This window comes from Pseudophryne corroboree, chromosome 5 (assembly GCF_028390025.1).
Source record: "Pseudophryne corroboree isolate aPseCor3 chromosome 5, aPseCor3.hap2, whole genome shotgun sequence".
NCBI lineage: Eukaryota > Metazoa > Chordata > Amphibia > Anura > Myobatrachidae > Pseudophryne > Pseudophryne corroboree.
Window position 1 is genome coordinate 499,077,283 of NC_086448.1, and position 21,470 is coordinate 499,098,752.

The 21,470-nt window shown below is 45.2% G+C and overlaps 1 protein-coding gene across 2 annotated transcripts in view; it reads right to left on the bottom strand.

The window, feature by feature from the left end:
- The window catches only part of PHLPP1 (PH domain and leucine rich repeat protein phosphatase 1), a 257,789-nt gene that overhangs the window by 74,971 nt on the left and 161,348 nt on the right, over positions 1 to 21,470 (bottom strand). For both annotated transcript variants that reach the window (XM_063922998.1, XM_063922997.1), the window contains exon 5: positions 1,216 to 1,362. In XM_063922998.1, coding sequence (XP_063779068.1) covers positions 1,216 to 1,362 — 147 coding nt within the window. The remainder of the gene's footprint in view (positions 1 to 1,215; positions 1,363 to 21,470) is intronic.

The window sequence follows — 21,470 nt, forward strand, 5'->3', positions numbered from 1 at the left end:
GAGGGCTGGTCCAGGTCTGGCATTAGTGCAGATAGAAATATATAAGGTTGCACTGGGTATTGTGTGTACACCAGGCAGACAGACCCTTACCCTGCTGGGTATGCTAGCCTTGTATTTATCTTGACACTGCCACTGCCACAGACCTATAATACCATTTGAAGACAACTGTACTGGACTAGTGTGGAAGTCAAAACTCTCCTCTCCGGTGATCCCCGTTAATAGCGCACAGTACATAAGCTTAGTGCTGATGCGATGTGTCTATCCTCCCGGCCCAGCTCTAGTGGGCATGCGCGAGGTCTCGCTATTATCGCAAGATCTTTTGTACAGCCTGGAGCCTGCAGTTGATGCAGCAAGGGATAGGACTGTCCCTGCTGTGGTCAATAAGCAACAACACCTGCAGCTGTCAAAATTGATAGCTGTATTTGTCGGAGCGATTAGCGCCTGTTATTTGCTGGTAATTAATGCTGTCTTGCAAGGGGAAGAAGCGCTATAAGTGCACATAACGTGCGCGAATACTATTTCTGTCCCATACCTACTAATAAATGCAGGTCGAGTCTCCCATATCCAAAATACTTGGAAAAAACCCCAAAACGTTTATTTTGGATATCAAATTCTCCGTATTTTAGAATATCTGCATACCATAATGAGATATCTTGGGAATGGGAACCCATCTAAACACAGAATGCATTTTATTTCATATATACCTTATACACATAACCTAAATGTAATTTAATAAAATATTCTGTAAAATTTTGTGCATGAAACAAAGTTTGTGTACATTGAACCCACCAGAATACAAAGGTGTCACTATCTTAGTCACACTTAAAATATTCGGTATTTTGGATATTTGGGAGACTCAACCTTTATTGTATTGTACACGTGCTATTGTCTGAACTAGCATGACCTGTGAACTCCTTTGTAAAGAAACAAAAATAGAGAGATAAGAAGGTCTCTAGATATTGATTTTGCTTTAGGGCTTCTAGGTAACACATCCTATCTTTGCATAAAAATGAAATCATCACAGGATGATTCAGAGGAGTATGGTACTAAAATGCCAAAGCATTTTCCAAGTTCATTATGGAATTTCTGCTAGTTTTAAAAATACGGAGTGAGAAGAACCAACAGTGACTCTCAAAGCAGTCCATATAAACAGTTATCGGAGGAATGAAATGTTCAAAACAAAACATTACTATAGCTTTCACTGGCGATACATACTTGTTCATGTCGCCCACGGCTGGAGGGATAACACCAAGAGCATTGCAGGAAAGGTTGAGTTCTGTTAAAGTAGGGATGCTGCAGACAGCCAGTGGAAATTCTCCCAGATTGTTGTTGGAAAGATTGAGGCTTTTCAACTTTGTAAACCTGGGGGGAAAAAATTAAAATTAAAACAAGCCCACCATATATTATTTTATTCATATAAGGATTGCTTTATAGCTTTGTAGAGCAATGACCATACTGTAATTTCTTATCTATACCAATGTAAAGTCTAAAATATTACAATAATGGCAGCCATTTGAGAAACGGTAACATGGAGCAGAGGTTAAGGATTGCAGTTCCCAGTATGACTTGCAAGCAACGTCAACTTGTCAGGAAAAACAACAGGTATCATCTAACTGCTGCTAGCAGATACGGAACAACATGAAGGATAAACAATAGCGGTGAATATATCATTTCCAGCATTATCTGACCGGTCAAATTGTTCTCCTATAACAACCAGGGGTAGCAGAGAGGATGAGAGATGCGGGAGTTAGATACTCTGAATGAGTCTTACGGACCAAAATGTCAAGTTCTCCATGCCAATCAGTTAATCAATTATGGACTAGCTGCTTGCAGCACAGTGTAAAGTAACAAGCCATTCACACAGATAACTGCGGTGATAACTACTGCAACTTTACAATGTAAGCAAAGGACATTTCATGTCAATAACAGCATTATTACATGGATAAAGTGTCCATTTAAACAGGAAGAAAATCTATTAGAAAAAAAAAATAGAGAGCTGTATAGTGCTCATCTAAACAATACACCGTAAACAGTATCCTTCTCAGTGTGCACATTATATACCTCTTTCACTGCAGAAACACAACTTAAGGCGTTTACAGACACCTGCATAAATTAGACATTCACACAAACAAGGTCTTGGTCAACTACTTCATAACAAACATGGCACGCTTACTAATTGTGGCTTATCAGTATCCATTTAGTTGTGCCTTTTGTGGATAAGGACGTGTATAAAAAATGCTCCATTACACTTTATTTTTTTTAAAAGCTGCTGTATAATGGTGTTTCCTACCTGTGAGGACAGAAACAGGCTGCAGTGATCCAAACTTGATCACAACTCCCAAAACAATCTGGGAGGAAGTAGATGAAAAGACAGCGGATAAGAGTCTTCTTAATGTGCATGTGTAGCCAGATCATTTGCTGTTGCCTAACAACGGCGGGAATAGTGAAGAAAAGGGGGCTAAGAAGGAAGGCGGTGTCTGGAAGCCACATGAGTACAATGAAAGAGCAAATGAATGGAATACTGACAAGGAATGAAAGGCCGCTTTGTTACTCTCAGATGGATGGAAGGAAGCGGTTTTTCAAAGAACAAGTTTATTCCAAACTGCTCAGGATTTACTCCGGCTAAAGGACACTAAACCTAATGATGAACTACTAACATTGTTACTGGCTCCTAACATTTGGGAGTTATTCTATTGAGACAATGTTCTGTGGCTCCTTAAAAGGCCCTGCTGGATATTAGGTGTAACTGGCCTTGCAATTAATTTTATCCACCCAAATAAGAGCTGGATTTTTTTTCTTTACCCCAATCTGTACATTACCAGCCTATACACATTCCTAATACCCCAACCACCAAGCTTTGCCCTAACCCTTACATTACCAACCTATGCACAATACTCATTTGCAATCCGCTGCCACTTCTGAATTGTTGTCTTAGTCTTCACACTCTCCACTGCACCATTCGTTCTTAGCTATGATATCCACACTTAAAGTTTCATGGATAAGGACATTGAAAGGATTTTGGGCCTCACTCATGTTTGCATCCTTACGCAGCATGCTCCGGCATGTGGTGCAGCCGGTGCACTTGAAGCATCCTGGTTTCTGTTCTTGTAGCCAGGATGCTTCAAGTGCACCGGCTGCACCACATGCCGGAGCATGCTTACCGGCCCAACTTTTCCCCATCCACACTCTGGACGTCCAATTAAGATTAAATACAAATTACATTGTTTTATGGACCATGTCATCTATATTCTCACATGCCCGTGCGGGCTATACTATGTCGGGATGACATCGAGGCGATTCCGGGATAGGATGGCCAATCACAGGACCACCATCCACCAAGCGATTGAATCAAAAAAAGCAGAACAACCAGTACCCAGACATTTCATGGTACACCAACACCAGGTATCTAATCTCAGGTGTAAACTGATTGATTGGATACCCCCACCTGTCCGTGGAGGTGACCGGATCCTGACTTTAAAAAGAAGAGAATCATATTGGATTCATAGATTGGATACGATCGCCCCGAGAGGAATGAATGAGAACAATCCGCTTTCAATATTTCTTGGATAATTACGTAACCAATTACCTCCCTGTTTGGTCATTTGATCAGGGACCTATAAACCAACAGTATAGCTGGCCTATTGCTGATTTGGTCCGGCAGAAAATGGTGATCTCCAAGCAACACAGCAGCCATGACTACACACTAATTTCACGGTATTACCCAGACCCCCTAAAGGGACTAGCAGCAAAATCCTAATCCACACCACGATTATAGTACGTTAGTGTGTGATTATCCGCACATATTAAATTGCTAACACAGCACTACTGGGACCCAAGAACTGGCCTGTTACGGACTGGGCATTGTGACTTTCTTATGGGAGGTCAGCCTTTTCGCCCTAAAACTGTAGTTGCCCATCGACAATAACCCTGGGATTAAGGCCCACCCGGGGAGATTTTGTATAAGTGAGCCCCTTTGTGTGTATATTTACTGTTGGTACACGATTCATGTAACCTTCTACGGTATATAAACCTATGTTATCCACTAATTTGCACTGTTCTGCAGCGACATGGTATGCACTGCACTAATTTTTCTATATATATGGTGTATCTGTACTGATACACGATGTGTATAACTATCTACGGTGTACAAGCCTTTGGTTATATATCAGTTCCCATTGTTCTGCAGTGATATGACGTGCATAGCACGCAAAAATATTTTTTGAAATTTTTTTGTATATATATGATATATATGACTACTCGAATTATACTATGTGCTGTCTTCCCAGGTCTCCAATATACCTATCAATACTCCGTATTTCATTACATATATATCTCATGACCATTGTCATATTAGATGGCTATAGTACCCTGATATTGTGTTTACTACGGTGTGACACGCATAATAACGCGTTCGTGGAACGCACTACTTCCAGTTTAGACCGGAAGTGACGTAGCGGCATTGCGCGTTACTATAGCAACCTTCGGTCTAGCCGGATAAATCACACGGCGGGCCGCAAGGACATTAAATTAGATATTGAGAGCCATTTAATAGGGAGTATGATCTTTAACACTAGTGAGCTTTACTGAATAGACTGTCTATACAGCGCGGCGCCGGCGTCACAGTACTTCCGGTTTAACCGGAAGTGACGCGTCGGCGATCGCAGCGCATGATCCCGGCGTCCTTTAGCACTCTGGTATAAATAGGGGACCTGGGAGGCACTTATGCAGGTCCTGGTTCCCTCTTGAAGCTGCTACTGTGGATATTCTTAATGGATTGATTGATTGATTGGCAGACACCTTGAGAAAGGTCCTAATACAGGACCGAAACGTTGGTGAGCCCCTTTTTGTGCATATACTGTACTTGTGATATGTAACCAAGTTTGTGAATAAATGACTTTATTTGTTAATACTATATCTGTCCAGTCTGGAGAGTGCTATCTTTCTCCACGGAAGTGTGGAGAAACACTGTATTTATATATATATATATATATATATATATATATATATATATACCCATCCACAGTATGCCGGCACTCAATGTAAAAAATCCCAGGTGCCCTTCCAAATGAATGAATATCCAGCAATAAAGATGGCACTCAGAGACTTACAGCGGTGAAAAAAGACATCTGTATTAGATGTTGATACATCAAACGTTTTCGGAGCTACTGCCCCGTCCTGTAGATGTTGTCCTGAGGACGGGGCAGTAGCTCCGAAAACGTTTGATGTATCAACATCTAATACAGATGTCTTTTTTCACCGCTAAGTCTCTGAGTGCCATCTTTATTGCTGGATGGATATATATATATATATATATATATATATATATATATATATATAGAGAGAGAGAGAGAGAGAGAGAGAGAGAGAGAGAGAGAGAGCGCGTTTTGAAACACAACATTAATAATGATTACAAAAAATAAAAATTGCCAATATATTGGGCCATTGCAACATCGCAGATTAACATTTCCCAGGCACCAGCTTCTCTGCAGCCACCGGGTATACACTAAGAGGCTGAGGGCTGCTTCATTTACTATTTCATTTAGCGGTTGCACCTTTGTAAGCAACTGTATGGGGGGGTGTCATCGGCTGAACAGCAGATGCTGAGGGAGGGAACAAGGATGCAGAGATCCCTTTGAGAACGGTGGCTGCTGGAAGATTATGTTCTGGCAGCCATCCAGTGGGCTTTTCTGACTAGTGACATCAGATGTGACCATGCCAACCCCCCCCCCCCCCAGCTTGGCATGGTCGCATTTGATCACAGTCCGGCAGCACCTCAGACCGTGCCTACTAATTAGAATGAGAAATTAGCAGCCACTGGGGAAATGTTAAATAGCAGTTCCTCAGTTTACGTGTGGCCACCAGACGCTGCAGAGAAGAGCAGCTTCCGTGAAAAATATAGGGTCACGATAGTGCACTCATCAATGGTCCTATATATTGGAAATCAGTGTTTGTAGTCATATTTTTAGAATATTTTTTTTTAAATGTCATAATAAAATAGCATTGGATAGGTTTTAAATAAATGTTTTTAACCTAATTTATTAACAAAAAAACAAAAACAAATAACACCAGGCCATTTCGGAACGGTTTTTAGAAAGAATATTAGCCAGTTAAGTGGTTAAAAGAAGCCAAAGACCATAACAGATATGAAAAAAGTCTTCTAAATCGCTTATAAATTTGTGCTTATATAAAAATCATGGTCCACCAACAGCCCCACTTGGCATGTCTGCTTGCGTGAAACTCTTCTAGCATCGTGGCAACGCAATGCTAGGACGCACGAGGGGACTATGCTGATTAATTTGATATACGACACTTGTATACTGTGTGTGACAATGCAGCAGTCACATACAATATACAAGTGACACATATCAAATTAATCAGCACAGTCTTATAAGTCCTAGCCGCATTGTGTTACAATAGACATTTCCAGAAAAGAAAAAAAAAAAAAAAAAAAAAAAAGACACTAGCAAAGTTGCACGAGACCTGCAGGTCACTCATGCCAGACATATCACGCTGCATGGCGTATTGAGGCTGGATGTATGAGGACACATCTGCAGACTTGATAGCCAACTAGAACAAAACACGGGAAAGCTATAAAAAGAAATCTAAATGTACCCACTGTCAAAAACATAAAAGTTAAAGGGAACGGCTGAAGTGATGGCACAAAGAAAATTAATTTTATTGAATTGCTCAAACTGGTCAGATTCAAGGGCGTAGCTACCATAGGTGCATGGAGTGCAGCTGTATGGGTCCCAGAGCTGAGAGGGGCCCATATTTCCAGTCAAACTTACACGTGCAACTTTTACTTTAGGGCCTACAATATATCTAGGTATGTCCCTGGACCTGTTCATTGTAATGTGGTATATAATGAGCTGAAGGCTATTATGTTACATAATATGAACTGAGGCACTGTAATGTGGCACAATATGAAGTGGAGGCACTATAGTGTGGCATAATATGAACTGGGGGCCCTGTAATGTGACATAATATGAACTGGGGACTCTAATGTAAATAATATGAACTGGGTGTACTGTATGTCATAATGTGAATTGTGTTGCATAATATGTAATGGCAGCCCTACAATATGACAATGTGACCTAAGACACTACTGTGGTTCATAAAATAAACTAGGGCACTATTATGGGGCATACAATTAACTGCTGCTGTGGAGCAGTGTGTCTCTAGTAGCACTGGGACAGGGGCCACTTCAAATGTTGCTTAGGGGCCCACAAAATTCTGGCTACACCCCTAGTCAGGCTGGAAAGCAGAACCCACACAGGACTACAAAAAGACCTGCACAGAGTTTGAGCAGACAGAGTAGTTACACAGTACAGCTTTGCTTACACATTATCTGCTCGGAAAAACAGAAGGAAACCAATTATTTGATCTAAATCACAAAAGTCAACATCTGAAGTATGCAAATAAAACCAAGAACACCTTGCCAACTGTTACGTCTATGGGTGAATGTATCAGGATTTGGGCTACATAGCAGTCCTGTAAGGAGGAGTGGTGGGGAAGGGAACAAAATCCTTTTAAAGAATAGAAAAACTATTAGGGTAGATTTACTAAAGCTACTAAAACAGACAAGTGTTGTCCATATCAGCCAATCAAATTCTATCTACCATTTTAAAGAATGCAACAGAAAAATGACAGCTAGAAGCGGATGAGCAACATCACTAGTAAATCTACCCCTTAGGCACTACAGGAAATGTGCACAAGAAGTGGTGTTGCTAAGTACTGAGTGGCAGATTTATTACGCCTGGTGAAGTGATAAAATAGAAGGTGATAAAGCACCAGCCAATCCGCTCCTAACTTCCATATTACAGGCTGAGTTTTGTATCTCGGGAAGGGTCAAAGTGAGCGATGTCGTTTAATTTATCACTAAGTGTGTACCCACCTTAAGACTGTGCATCCATAGCTGTCATGTTTCAGTTAACACAGTCCAAGAAGTGTACAAATCAAGATTCACTTACAGTATACTCCTTGTCACAGCGGGTTGAAACCCGTTCACACCACCGGCTGGACCTGGGTTATTGCCAGGGCTTCTTCCTCTGCTGGCGCTTGGAGATATCATCTCCAAGTGCCACTGAGCCGGATCACTATAGGCTGTTCCTAGGTCAGATGACCCGGTTTACCAGTTCACACTGCCCCGTTATTTTTCCAAGGACCCTTTTACACCGAGCTGCGACCTGGGTTAACCTGGCAATAACCCGGGTTTTTGCAGCGGTGTGTCATTAAAAACAAAAAGGGGTTAATGTACTAGTTTCCGAGACAAACAGGCATATTTGGGAGATTTTGTCTTTAATTTTAAACCGCAATTAAAAAGCAAACTAAGGAGTATATGCAATAACTGTCGGAAGCTGCCGTCTTGTCGGAAAGACGGCAGCTTGCGACAGTTTTAGGTCGGAAGAGGTTCCGACCTATTCATTACGACCCTATTTTTTCCGACAAGTCGGGAAACCCGACTTGTCGGAATGCACGTGCATTGTCGGAAACTGGGCCAAACCCGACAGGTTTTAGCACCGTTTCCAACAATCTCAATCCGACTTTAAAAAAAGTCGGATTGAGATATGTGATCTGAGAGAAGGAGACAGAGAAGGAGACGGGGGAGCAGCGACCCAGCGGCAGCGTCCACCCAGCTCCAGCAAGCGACGTGCCGTGAGCCTCCACTGCTGCTCCCCCAACTCCTCCGCCGTCTCCTCCGCTCCTCTTCCCCCCCCCCCCCCGGCGCCACAGACATCACCTCACCTCCGGCGCCGCATCCCGCTTCCCCCTCAGCTTCAAAGCCCGCTCCCCCCTCGCCACCGGCGCCTCTGACCGCTCCCTCTGCCGCTGCTGTCAGCGCACCCGCAGCGCTACCAGCAGCAGCAGGACATGGGAGCGGCCAAATCCGACAGTCGGATTTGGCCGCTCTTTTGATAGGGGTTGTCGGGTTTATTCCGACAACTGCATGTCGGAATGGACCCGACTTTTATTGAATATACCCCCAAGCCTTATAACTAATTAGTGTTTTTTAATTTAGAGTAAGGCATGTTAGTTCTTCAAACTTGGAACTCCCAAAGCGGTCGATTCAATTCGGCAATTTAAGAATAGCGCCGGGAATTAGCTCCCGACGCTATTCAATTCAGCTAAAGTTAAGTCGGCGAAAGCCCGTTCGCGCCGACTTAACAGGTAGTTCTGTCGGGAGAACGGGCTTTCTCCGACTTAACTACCCGCTGCGATGCTGATTCCCGACAGAATCAGCCTCGCGCCGGCCGCACTTTTGTCGGTTTTCTTCTCTCACCCCCCGGGGATGAGAGAAGAATTCCCGACAATTGCGGGTAACTAGCAGCTGAATTCAATAGCGTCGGGAGCTAATTCCCGGCGCCATTCTTAACTTGCCGAATTGAATCGACCCCAAAGTTTGGTTCGGGCTGCCAAAACTGTTGCATTTAACAGACTCTTAATTTATCTCCCCCTTATTCAACTCCCACATTTATTATACCACATTTATTATACCACATTCAAACAAACACAGTAATCTTGTACAAGGAAAATGATTTTGCTATATTGCTTTTAACTCAGATTAACTTTTGCTTAGATTACACCTTGTAATCGCTAGCTCACAAAAGAAAAAAAAACACCTTTCTAAAAATAGGAAATTGTTCCCTGACCTAAGGTACAGAGGAGAGTTTCCCATGTCTAACTGACAAATAGAAAAGGCACAAGTATTTGTTTGAAGAAACTGTGCCAGCAGAATTATACCAGGTTGTGAAACAAGTTATGAAATGCTGATTATCTAATGCAGTATCAATTGTGTAGTGAATACTTTTCCCGGAAAATATTATTTGAACTGACAACTCAGCTTTAAATGGAAGTTGGCTTAAATGAGAGAGCTACTAATAACACTAACAAGTACATGAAAAAGATCCAATACCAAGATGCTAGATACAATATATATAACTGCAGTATGACTGAGCGCAGGCAGCCTCCTTGCTAATCCCACCACAGCGTCATGAAAAAGAAATAAACAAGATACATATTACCACAGAACAGGTATAAACTATGAAATCATATCTTCACGAAAACATATTCAGAAGTAAAACTTGCCTTTGAGAAAGCTATTCTGGCACTTCAGCACTAAGTTATACTACATTGCTCGCCGGAAACATTACCAAATGACTACTTTTTAGCCTCTCACAGTGCCTGATGTGTAGTGTAACCTTTGCCAGTTTACTTAGTGCATGTTGCATGAATATGTCCTGCACATGCAGAACTTTGGGTGAAGGTATATATACCCATGCAGAGATGCGCAGTTCTGCCAGGTATGCCTGCTTGCGCTTGGATAGATGAAACTGGAGCACTCCATAGTAGGCTAAGCAGAATGAGGACATGTTTGTGCAACTGCAAACAGGTACAGATGGGAAGAGAGACATTCATGTTTGAGAAAAACGTGTCAATTGCCAGTGATATAGAGCAGATGCAAATGCACCAATGAGGATTATAATGGTCACCAGCATTAGCTACTCGCATGTCACTGGCTGATCACAAATGCACAACTGACAAGTGCTTGCTTACCTCGCTGCTCAGACATATATTACAATTGTGTGCGTCTGTTTTAGCATTCTCCTGTACATGAGAAGTAGTTATTTCTGCTATATTAGAAAGGGTACATTTAATTGATGCCTAATAGCAAATAGCTACTGTGCAGAAGGGAAAATGGTTATAAACACGGGTATAAGTGTATGTGATGTAAGCCTGGTATAAACAAAGCTTTGCAAAGTTGTCCATAAGCATAACTATGCCCATTTCCAGTTCCATCGTTTGTACCTAGGATAGGCTAGTGCAAGTGTGACCTGATGAGGTGGAGAAGTGCACGGACAGCAGGTGAGCGCACCACAGACATGTGTACACGTCTGCATATGGGAGCAATTATGGCCGACTTGCATGCAAATCTTGATCAGGTCACATGTCTGTACACTGCGATTGAACTCAAATTGTTTTGGGCATCTAAAAATCTCATCTAAAAGGCATTGTTTAGACGCCCAAACAATTGTCCCAATTCAACTGATGTTTGGGCGCTCATGCACATCGTGCATGTTGCCCCCAAATAGACCGGGTTTAGCCATGTAAAACGGCTAAAATCGTGTAAGGTCCTGCTTTGGGTTCCAAACTCCCGGTTAGACACCCAAAGTGCCGACTTGGCTCACATTTCTTCTCGCGCCTCAGGAGGCTGTGAGAAGAAAATGTCAGCCCCATGGCTACAGGGCGTCTAAACTGAGCGACAATTGATTTGCTCCATTTTGCGCCCCCTAGTGGTAGCTGCGGGGTAAACTAATTGAATTGGCCCCTATGAATCAGAAATGATCACAATATATAAAATAAGAATTTACTCACCGGTAATTCTATTTCTCGTAGTCCGTAGTGGATGCTGGGAACTCCGTAAGGACCATGGGGAATAGACGGGATCAGCAGGAGACTGGGCACTCTAAGAAAGAATTAGGACTACTGGTGTGCACTGGCTCCTCCCTCTATGCCCCTCCTCCAGACCTCAGTAAGGGAAACTGTGCCCGGAAGAGCTGACACAATAAGGAAAGGATTTGGAATCCCGGGTAAGACTCATACCAGCCACACCAATCACACCGTACAACTCGTGATACTATACCCAGTTAACAGTATGAATAACAACTGAGCCTCACGAACAGATGGCTCATAACAATAACCCTTTAGTTAGGCAATAACTATATACAAGTATTGCAGACAATCCGCACTTGGGATGGGCGCCCAGCATCCACTACGGACTACGAGAAATAGAATTACCGGTGAGTAAATTTTTATTTTCTCTGACGTCCTAGTGGATGCTGGGAACTCCGTAAGGACCATGGGGATTATACCAAAGCTCCCAAACGGGCGGGAGAGTGCGGATGACTCTGCAGCACCGAATGAGCAAACTCAAGGTCCTCCTCAGCCAGGGTATCAAACTTGTAGAAATTTGCAAACGTGTTTGAACCCGACCAAGTAGCAGCTCGGCAAAGTTGTAAAGCCGAGACCCCTCGGGCAGCCGCCCAAGTAGAGCCCACCTTCCTCGTGGAATGGGCTTTGACTGATTTAGGATGCGGGAGTCCAGCCGCAGAATGTGCAAGGTGAATCGTGGAGCAGATCCAGCGAGCAATAGTCTGCTTAGAAGCAGGAGCACCCAACTTGTTGGGTGCATGCAGGATAAACAGCGAGTCAGTCGTTCTGACTCTAGCCGTCCTGGAAACATAGATTTTCAGGGCCCGGACTACGTCCAGCAACTTGGAAGCCTCCAAGTCCCGAGTAGCCGCAGGCACCACAATAGGTTGGTTCAAATGAAACGCTGATACCACCTTAGGGAGGAATTGGGGACGCGTCCTCAATTCTGCTCTGTCCATATGGAAGATCAGATAGGGGCTTTTACAGGACAAAGCCGCCAATTCTGACACCCGCCTAGCCGAAGCCAAGGCCAAAAGCATGACCACTTTCCACGTGAGATATTTTAATTCCACGGTCTAAAGTGGCTCAAACCAATGTGATTTTAGGAAATCCAACACAACGTTGAGATCCCAAGGTGCCACTGGGGGCACAAAAGGGGGCTGAATATGCAGCACTCCCTTAACAAACGTCTGAACTTCAGGCAGTGAAGCCAGTTCTTTTTGAAAGAAAATAGATAGGGCCGAAATCTGGACTTTAATGGAACCCAATTTTAGGCCCATAGTCACTCCTGACTGTAGGAAGTGCAGAAATCGACCGAGCTGAAATTCTTCTGTGGTGGCCTTCATAGCCTCACACCAAGCAACATATTTTCGCCATATGCGGTGATAATGCTTTGCTGTCACATCTTTCCTAGCTTTTATCAGCGTAGGAATGACTTCAACCGGAATGCCCTTTTCCATCAGGATCCGGCGTTCAACCGCCATGCCGTCAAACGCAGCCGCGGTAAGTCTTGGAACAGACAGGGCCCCTGCGCTGTAGCAGGTCCTGTCTAAGAGGCAGAGGCCAAGGGTCCTCTGAGATAATTTCTTGCAGTTCCGGGTACCAAGTCCTTCTTGGCCAATCCGGAACGATGAGTATAGCTCTTACTCCTCTCTTTCTTATTATCCTCAGCACCTTTGGTATGAGAGGAAGAGGAGGGAACACATAAACCGACTGGTACACCCACGGTGTCACTAGAGCGTCCACAGCTATCGCCTGAGGGTCCCTTGACCTGGCGCAATATCTTTTTAGCTTTTTGTTTAGGCGGGACGCCATCATGTCCACCTGTGGCCTTTCCCAACGGTTTACAATCAGTTGGAAGACTTCTGGATGAAGTCCCCACTCTCCCGGGTGGAGGTCGTGTCTGCTGAGGAAGTCTGCTTCCCAGTTGTCCACTCCCGGAATGAACACTGCTGACAGTGCTATCACGTGATTTTCCGCCCATCGGAGAATCCTTGTGGCTTCTGCCATCGCCATCCTGCTTCTTGTGCCGCCCTGTCGGTTTACATGGGCGACCGCCGTGATGTTGTCTGACTGAATCAGCACCGGCTGGTTTTGAACCAGGGGTCTTGCCTGACTTAGGGCATTGTAAATGGCCCTTAGTTCCAGAATATTTATGTGTAGGGAAGCCTCCTGACTCGACCATTGTCCTTGGAAGTTTCTTCCCTGAGTGACTGCCCCCAAACCTCGGAGGCTTGCATCCGTGGTCACCAGGACCCAGTCCTGTATGCCGAATCTGCGGCCCTCTAGAAGATGAGCACTCTGCAGCCACCACAGCAGAGACACCCTGGCCACCGGGGACAGGGTGATCAGCCGATGCATCTGAAGATGCGATCCGGACCACTTGTCCAACAGATCCCACTGAAAGATCCGTGCATGGAACCTGCCGAATGGAACTGCCTCGTAAGAAGCCACCATCTTTCCCAGGACTCGCGTGCAGTGATGCACCGACACCTGTTTTGGTTTCAGGAGGTCTCTGACCAGAGATGACAACTCCTTGGCCTTCTCCTCCGGGAGAAACACCTTCTTCTGTTCTGTGTCCAGAATCATACCCAGGTACAGCAGACGCGTCGTAGGAACCAGCTGCTACTTTGGAATATTCAGAATCCAGCCGTGCTGTTGAAGCACTTCCTGAGATAGTGCTACTCCGACCAACAACTGTTCCCTGGACCTCGCCTTTATAAGGAGATCGTCCAAGTATGGGATAATTATAACTCCCTTCTTTCGAAGGAGTATCATCATTTCGGCCATTACCTTGGTAAATACCCTCGGTGCCGTGGACAGACCAAACGGCAACGTCTGGAATTGGTAATGGCAGTCTTGTACCACAAAACGGAGGTACACCTGGTGAGGTGGGTAAATGGGGACATGCAGGTACGCATCCTTGATGTTCAGTGATACCATGTAATCCCCTTCTTCCAGGCTTGCAATAACCGCCCTGAGCGATTCCATTTTGAACTTGAACTTCCTTATATAAGTGTTCAAGGATTTTAAATTTAGAATGGGTCTCACCGAACCGTCTGGTTTTGGTACCACAAACATTGTGGAATAGTAACCCCGTCCCTGTTGAAGGAGGGGAACTTTTATTATCACCTGCTGGAGGAACAGCTTGTGAATTGCCGCCAGCACTATCTCCTTGTCCGGGGGAGTAGCTGGCAAAGCTGATTTGAGGAAACGGCGAGGGGGAGACGTCTCGAATTCCAGCTTGTATCCCTGAGATACCACTTGTAGAACCCAGGGATCCACTTGTGAGCGAACCCACCGGTCGCTGAAGTTCCGGAGACGGGCCCCCACCGCACCTGGCTCCACCAGTGGAGCCCCAGCGTCATGCGGTGCATTTAGTGGAAGCAGGGGAGGATTTCTGTTCTTGGGAACTGGCTGTATGGTGCAGCTTTTTCCCTCTACCCCTGCCTCTGGGCAGAAAGGACGCGCCTTTAACCCGCTTGCCTTTCTGGGGCCGAAAGGACTGTACCTGATAATACGGTGCTTTCTTTGGCTGTGAGGGAACCTGGGGTAAAAATGTCGACTTCCCAGCTGTCGCTGTGGAAACGAGGTCCGAGAGACAATCCCCAAACAATTCCTCACCCTTGTAAGGCAAAACCTCCATGTGCCTTTTAGAATCCGCATCACCTGTCCACTGCCGAGTCCATAATACTCTCCTGGCAGAAATGGACATTGCATTTATTCTAGATGCCAGCCGGCATATATCCCTCTGTGCATCTCTCATGTATAAGACTACGTCTTTAATATGCTCTATGGTTAGCAATATAGTGTCCCTGTCAAGGGAATCAATATTATCAGACAGGGAATCAGATCACGCTGCTGCAGCACTGCACATCCATGCTGAAGCAATAGCAGGTCTCAGTATAATACCTGAGTGTGTATATACAGACTTCAGGATAGCCTCCTGCTTTCTATCCGCAGGCTCCTTTAAGGCGGCCGTATCCTGAGACGGTAGTGCCACCTTTTTGACAAGCGTGTGAGCGCTTTATCCACCCTCGGGGATGTCTCCCAACGTACCCTGTCCTCTGGCGGGAAAGGGTACGCCATTAGTAACTTTTTAGAAATCACTAATTTTTTATCAGGGGATGCCCACGCTTCTTCACACACTTCATTTAACTCATCTGAAGGGGGAAAAACCACCGGTTGCTTTTTCTCCCCAAACATAATACCCTTTTTAGTGGTACCTGGGTTAATGTCAGAAATGTGCAACACATTTTTCATTGCCGTAATCATGCAACGGATAGCCTTAGTGGAATGTACATTAGTCTCGTCGTCGACACTGGAGTCAGACTCCGTGTCGACATCTGTGTCTGCAATCTGAGGTAGCGGGCGTTTTTGAGCCCCTGATGGCCTTTGAGACGCCTGGGCAGGCGCGGGCTGAGAAGCCGGCTGTCCCACAGCTGTTATGTCATCAAACCTTTTATGTAAGGAGTTGACACTGTCGGTTAATACCTTCCACATATCCATCCACTCTGGTGTCGACCCCGCAGGGGGTGACATCACATTTATCGGCACCTGCTCCGCCTCCACATAAGCCTCCTCATCAAACATGTCGACACAGCCATACCGACACACCGCACACACACAGGGAATGCTCTGACTGAGGACAGGACCCCACAAAGTCCTTTGGGGAGCCAGAGAGAGAGTATGCCAGCACACACCACAGCGCTATATAACACAGGGATTTATACTACACAAAGTGATTTTCCCTATAGCAGCTATAATACACAGTATTGCGCCTAAATTTAGTGCCCCCCCTCTCTTTTTTTACCCTATTGAGCCTGGAAACTGCAGGGGAGAGCCTGGGGAGCTGTCTTCCAGCGGAACTGTGAAGAGAAAATGGCGCCAGTGTGCTGGGGGAGATAGCCCCGCCCCTTCCACGGCGGACTTCTCCCGCTCTTTTATTAATATTATGGCAGGGGATTTTTACACATATATAGTTTGTTGGACTATATTATGTGTTCTTTGCCATTTTTAAGGTAATCTAATTGCAGCCCAGGGCGCCCCCCCCCAGCGCCCTGCACCCATCAGTGACCGGAGTATGTGGTGTGCATGGGGAGCAATGGCGCACAGCTGCAGTGCTGTGCGCTACCTTAATGAAGACCGGAGTTTTCAGCCGCCGATTTTCTCCTCGGATTCTTCCGTCTTCTGGCTCTGCAAGGGGGACGGCGGCGCGGCTCCGGGACCGGACGACCGAGGCTGGGCCTGTGTTCGATCCCTCTGGAGCTAATGGTGTCCAGTAGCCTAGAAGCACAAGCTAGCTGCAAGCAGGTAGGTTTGCTTCTCTCCCCTAAGTCCCTCGTATCAGTGAGTCTGTTGCCAGCAGATATCACTGAAAATAAAAAACCTAATAAATACTTTCTTTACTAAGAGCTCAGGAGAGCCCCTAGTGTGCAACCAGCTCGAGCCGGGCACAGATTCTAACTGAGGTCTGGAGGAGGGGCATAGAGGGAGGAGCCAGTGCGCACCAGTAGTCCTAATTCTTTCTTAGAGTGCCCAGTCTCCTGCGGAGCCCGTCTATTCCCCATGGTCCTTACGGAGTTCCCAGCATCTACTAGGACGTCAGAGAAATATATACTATTACTTCATGCTGCAATTTTATTTTATTTTTACACTACTTTCCAAAAGGGGATTTCATTTAGCTGTAGCAAAGTCCTGGGGTTAATTGATCCCTGGGGGTTTATTAAATTTTCCAGATAGCCCGCTCTATCTAGGATTTTATTTTCACCTACCCGAAAGATGGAGAGAAAAAATTCCAGATAACTGACCCAGTATTGCAATTCCAAAAACACATGGATCCATGAACTTATCACAGATTCATGTGTTTTTGCACAAAAACAGGTCAGTTTTCATGTGGAAAAAATGGGCTGCAATTGGACTGCACAATAAGACCACTGATCAAAAAACTGCGGTAAAGCCTATTTTTCTCAGGCACAACTGAATTTCCCCCTATGTGCGTTTTCCGGGAGTGTGCTAAAAAACGCAGGCGTGCCAGGTAAAAACGCGGGAGTGTCTGGAGAAACGGGGGAGTGGCTGGCCGAACGCAGGGCGTGTTTGTGATGTCAAACCAGGAACTAAACGGACCGAGCTGATCGCAATCTAGGAGTAGGTCTGGAGCTACTCAGAAACTGCAAGAAAATATTTAGTAGCAGTTCTGCTAATCTTTCGTTCCTATTCTGCTAAGCTAAGATACACTCCCAGAGGGCGGCGGCCTAGACTGTGCAATGCTGCTAAAAGCAGCTAGCGAGCGAACAACTCGGAATGACCACCATAGTCCATTCTTGCAAGGTGCCAAGAACAGTGATTTGATAATGGAATTTGATCTCATGGGCAAGAGAATGCATTAATCATTTCAATTAACTGTTTAAAAGAGGAGTGGTGAGAAGTTAAAGATTTGTTAGAAATATCAGTCCTGCTAACTATAGTGTGCCACAGTCAAATGAAACCCATTATTAGTAAGAAATAACCTGTGTACACCCAAATGCTAGCCTGCAGTGCTTCCAATACAATGGTAAAGATGGAATGTATGCTGTAAGGGATTACAGACTGGCATTTACTTTTAAGCACTTCAGAAAATGAATTACTGTACGAAACATTGTTTCTCATGTTATTATTACCTTCTATGTTTTACCTATTATTTAATGTATCGCAAAGTCAGTATGATAATTTAGACAGCAGGGGCAACATTTTATTGCAGGCATTTTATTTTTAACCACTGAACTATTTATCTCATTCATAACATGCACGGTCGGATGTGATCTGACCATGCCAGTTCAGTGGGTAATGTAAGCAATATACCACAGGAGACTTTTTTTAAAAAGTTATTTAAACTGGGCTTAAGGTCAGCAAGTTCTCTTCCCCACTTTACCATAATTAGTGTGTTGCAATCAACCAGACTTGCCTACCCTCCCGCATTTAACGGGAGGCTCTGATTTTTCCTTTAGCCTCTCGCTGCCCCGGAAGCCTTGCTAGTCATCCCGGTTTTTCCCTGCCCCTCGTAAGATTGCAGACTGTGCATGTGCGACACTTGAAAAGCCAGGGGGCAGGGCATGCATGAAAGTAGTAACTGCGCACTCCAACCCTTGTGCGATAGAACCCCGTGAAGACCCAGGTACCTGCGGCCGCCTGTAATGCACTGAATCCAGCCGCTGAGATTCCCACAATGGTCCAGGACTGATGAGGAGGCGGCAAGGCACCAGGTAAACGGAACATGCAGCCATACCCCGGCTGGCAGTGTGAGCATCAGGTCATGAATTCTGCCCTGAGGCATGCATTGGCCACCGGCAGGGTCCCGAACTGCAGACTCTGGCAGTGGTCCCTTCCCCCATATGTTTTTTTTTCTAGTGGCCGCTGCCCGTGATCGTAGCCCCGGCCCCCTACGGCATTTTGACGCGATTCGTGGGCCTGTGGGGAGATGGCAGAAACAATGCATTGCAATTTCCATATAATCTATATAAAGGCCCTTGAATCGCGGCAAAATGCAGCAGGGGGGAGGGTCTTAATTATGCAAGGTTCCTGGCCCCACTGAACAACCTGAAGCCCTGCTGCAAGTTCCACATGAAGTCCCAAAGTTTATAGTAAGCAAAAGTATATGTTTGGGGTCAGCATTGCTACCATACATATATACACACACTTACATATATTCTAGCACCAGAGCCAGATTTACATACAATATATGAGCAAAAGCGTACAACTGGGAATTATACATAGGTGCAGCAGTATAAACTCCAGGAAATTTGGTGAGATTTGATTAGAGATGTGTGGAAAAGTTAGCCAGGGGAGGCACTGCCTCACCTGCCATAGACTTTTTACTCCAGAGTTTTGGCTATAAAAATTATTAGAATAATGCAAAGAAGATATTTCAAACATAATCTTTGTATTTCATCATATAATTTATACAGTCAAAACTCTGGCACAAACGTTAGTATGACAGGAAAGGCTCTGCCTCACATGACCGCACGTCACTGATATATATATATACACACACACACACACACACACACACACACACACACACTGGGATGGTGCGGCACTCCTGGCATAGATGCTGCAGTAACGTCTTATGCACAACCCACCAGGAGTGCCACACCATCCCAGTGTGTATGCTCTCAGTGCAGGCACGCCATACTCTAATGGGAGAGCCGGACCCCTCGACATTATACACACACACACACATAGATAGATAGATATATATATATATATCTATCTATCAGGGGTGGCCAACCAGTCAGAGTCAAAAAATCTTGTTAGGTGCGTCAAAGAGCAGAAGGTGAGCATGCACAAATGGGGTGTGGCCTTGTGCCCGCTGGGCCACACCCTGGTATAATATACATTGAAAAATCCAGACCCACATAAATACATTTTTAAAGCCAGATCCAACATAAAATACATTGAAGAAGTCACTTCCGCATAAAATAATTGAAAAAGCCAGAACCATATAAAATATAATGAAAGACGATTCACATAGTACACTTCAACTATCCAATGTGTCACTTCAGCCAGCACCCTGCTGTGTCACTCCAGTCAGCTCCCCCATGTGTCACTCCTGCTAGCACCCTCCTATGTCACTTCACCCAGCTTTCCCATGTGTCACTCCTGCTAGACCCCTCATATGTCACTGCAGAGCCCCCCTCCCCCACCCCAACTCATGCCAGTGTAGCAGCTCCTTATTACCCCTTTCACACCACACAAATATCCCGGTATCGACCCGGGTTGGTGTGCATTGTGAATGGGCCATGGTCGAATTCCTGGGTTACCTGACCCGATAATTCAACCAGCGTTATAAGCAGTGTTATTTCTGGGTTGAATACCAGGGCAGTGGCAGTGTAAATGGGTTCCTGGGTCGATGGGACCAGTTTACTACATAGGGAGAGGCGGCACGGAGATGAGCTCATCTCCCAACGCCGCTGCCGCACCCCCCCCCTCCTCCCCCTTCCCCCCTGCAGCTATGGCAGCCTGTAAGCCACCTGTTAGAGTCCAACCCGGGAAGGACCATTTCTAATTCCCGGGTGGGATCCTGCATTGGCAATGTGAAAGGGGCTTAAGGATCCTGTTTGACGGTGGGTGTTTTATCTCTAGTATCTGGCTTCCTCGGTCCACAGCCCTCGTAGTGCTTCCGCATGTCTTTCTGGAGTACAGTGGTTACCGGATCTATTGTGGTAATGTGACTTCAAGTGTCGGGAGCCACATTTAAAGAAAGAAAGAGCCACATGCGGCTCAAGAGCCACAGGTTGGCCACCCCTATATAAATATATAAAAGTATGCAGCTGGATCGGCACTCTTCACAATCAACAAAACAGTACCTGCGTGCCTTCGTAATAATCAATACATAGCATGGAACTCTCCTGGCAGGGAGAGTGAAACGCGGCACTACAGGCTTTCTGAAATGCACAACTTTACTTCAACGTTTCGGGACCCAAAGTCCCGTCGTCAGGAAAAAGAATCTGACGACGGGACTTTGGGTCCCGAAACGTTGAAGTAAAGTTGTGCATTTCAGAAAGCCTGCAGTGCCGCGTTTTACTCTCCCTGCCAGGAGAGTTCCATGCTATATATATATATATATATATATATATATATATATATATATATATATACACATACATATATATATATACATATATGTATATATATACATATATATACATATATATACATACATATATATATACATACATATACACATACACACACACACACACAGCACTCAACCAGAAATAACATACCACATGAGCATAAAACTTATCAACGTTTCAGTGTAACCACACTATCGTCAGGATCCGATTAGTGTGATTACACTGAAACGTTAAGAAGCTTTATGCTCATGTGTTGTATTATTTCTGGTTGAGTGCCAATGTTACAGCAGCATCTATGCCAGGAGTGCTGCACTGCTGCTGTTGTATTATTCCTTCTGGATTGTGCGGGCACCTGCTGCTGGGAGGCTCCGCCCCCCAGAAGAGCAGGTAAGCATCTTGGAGGTGTCCCCCCCCCCACCTTCCCCC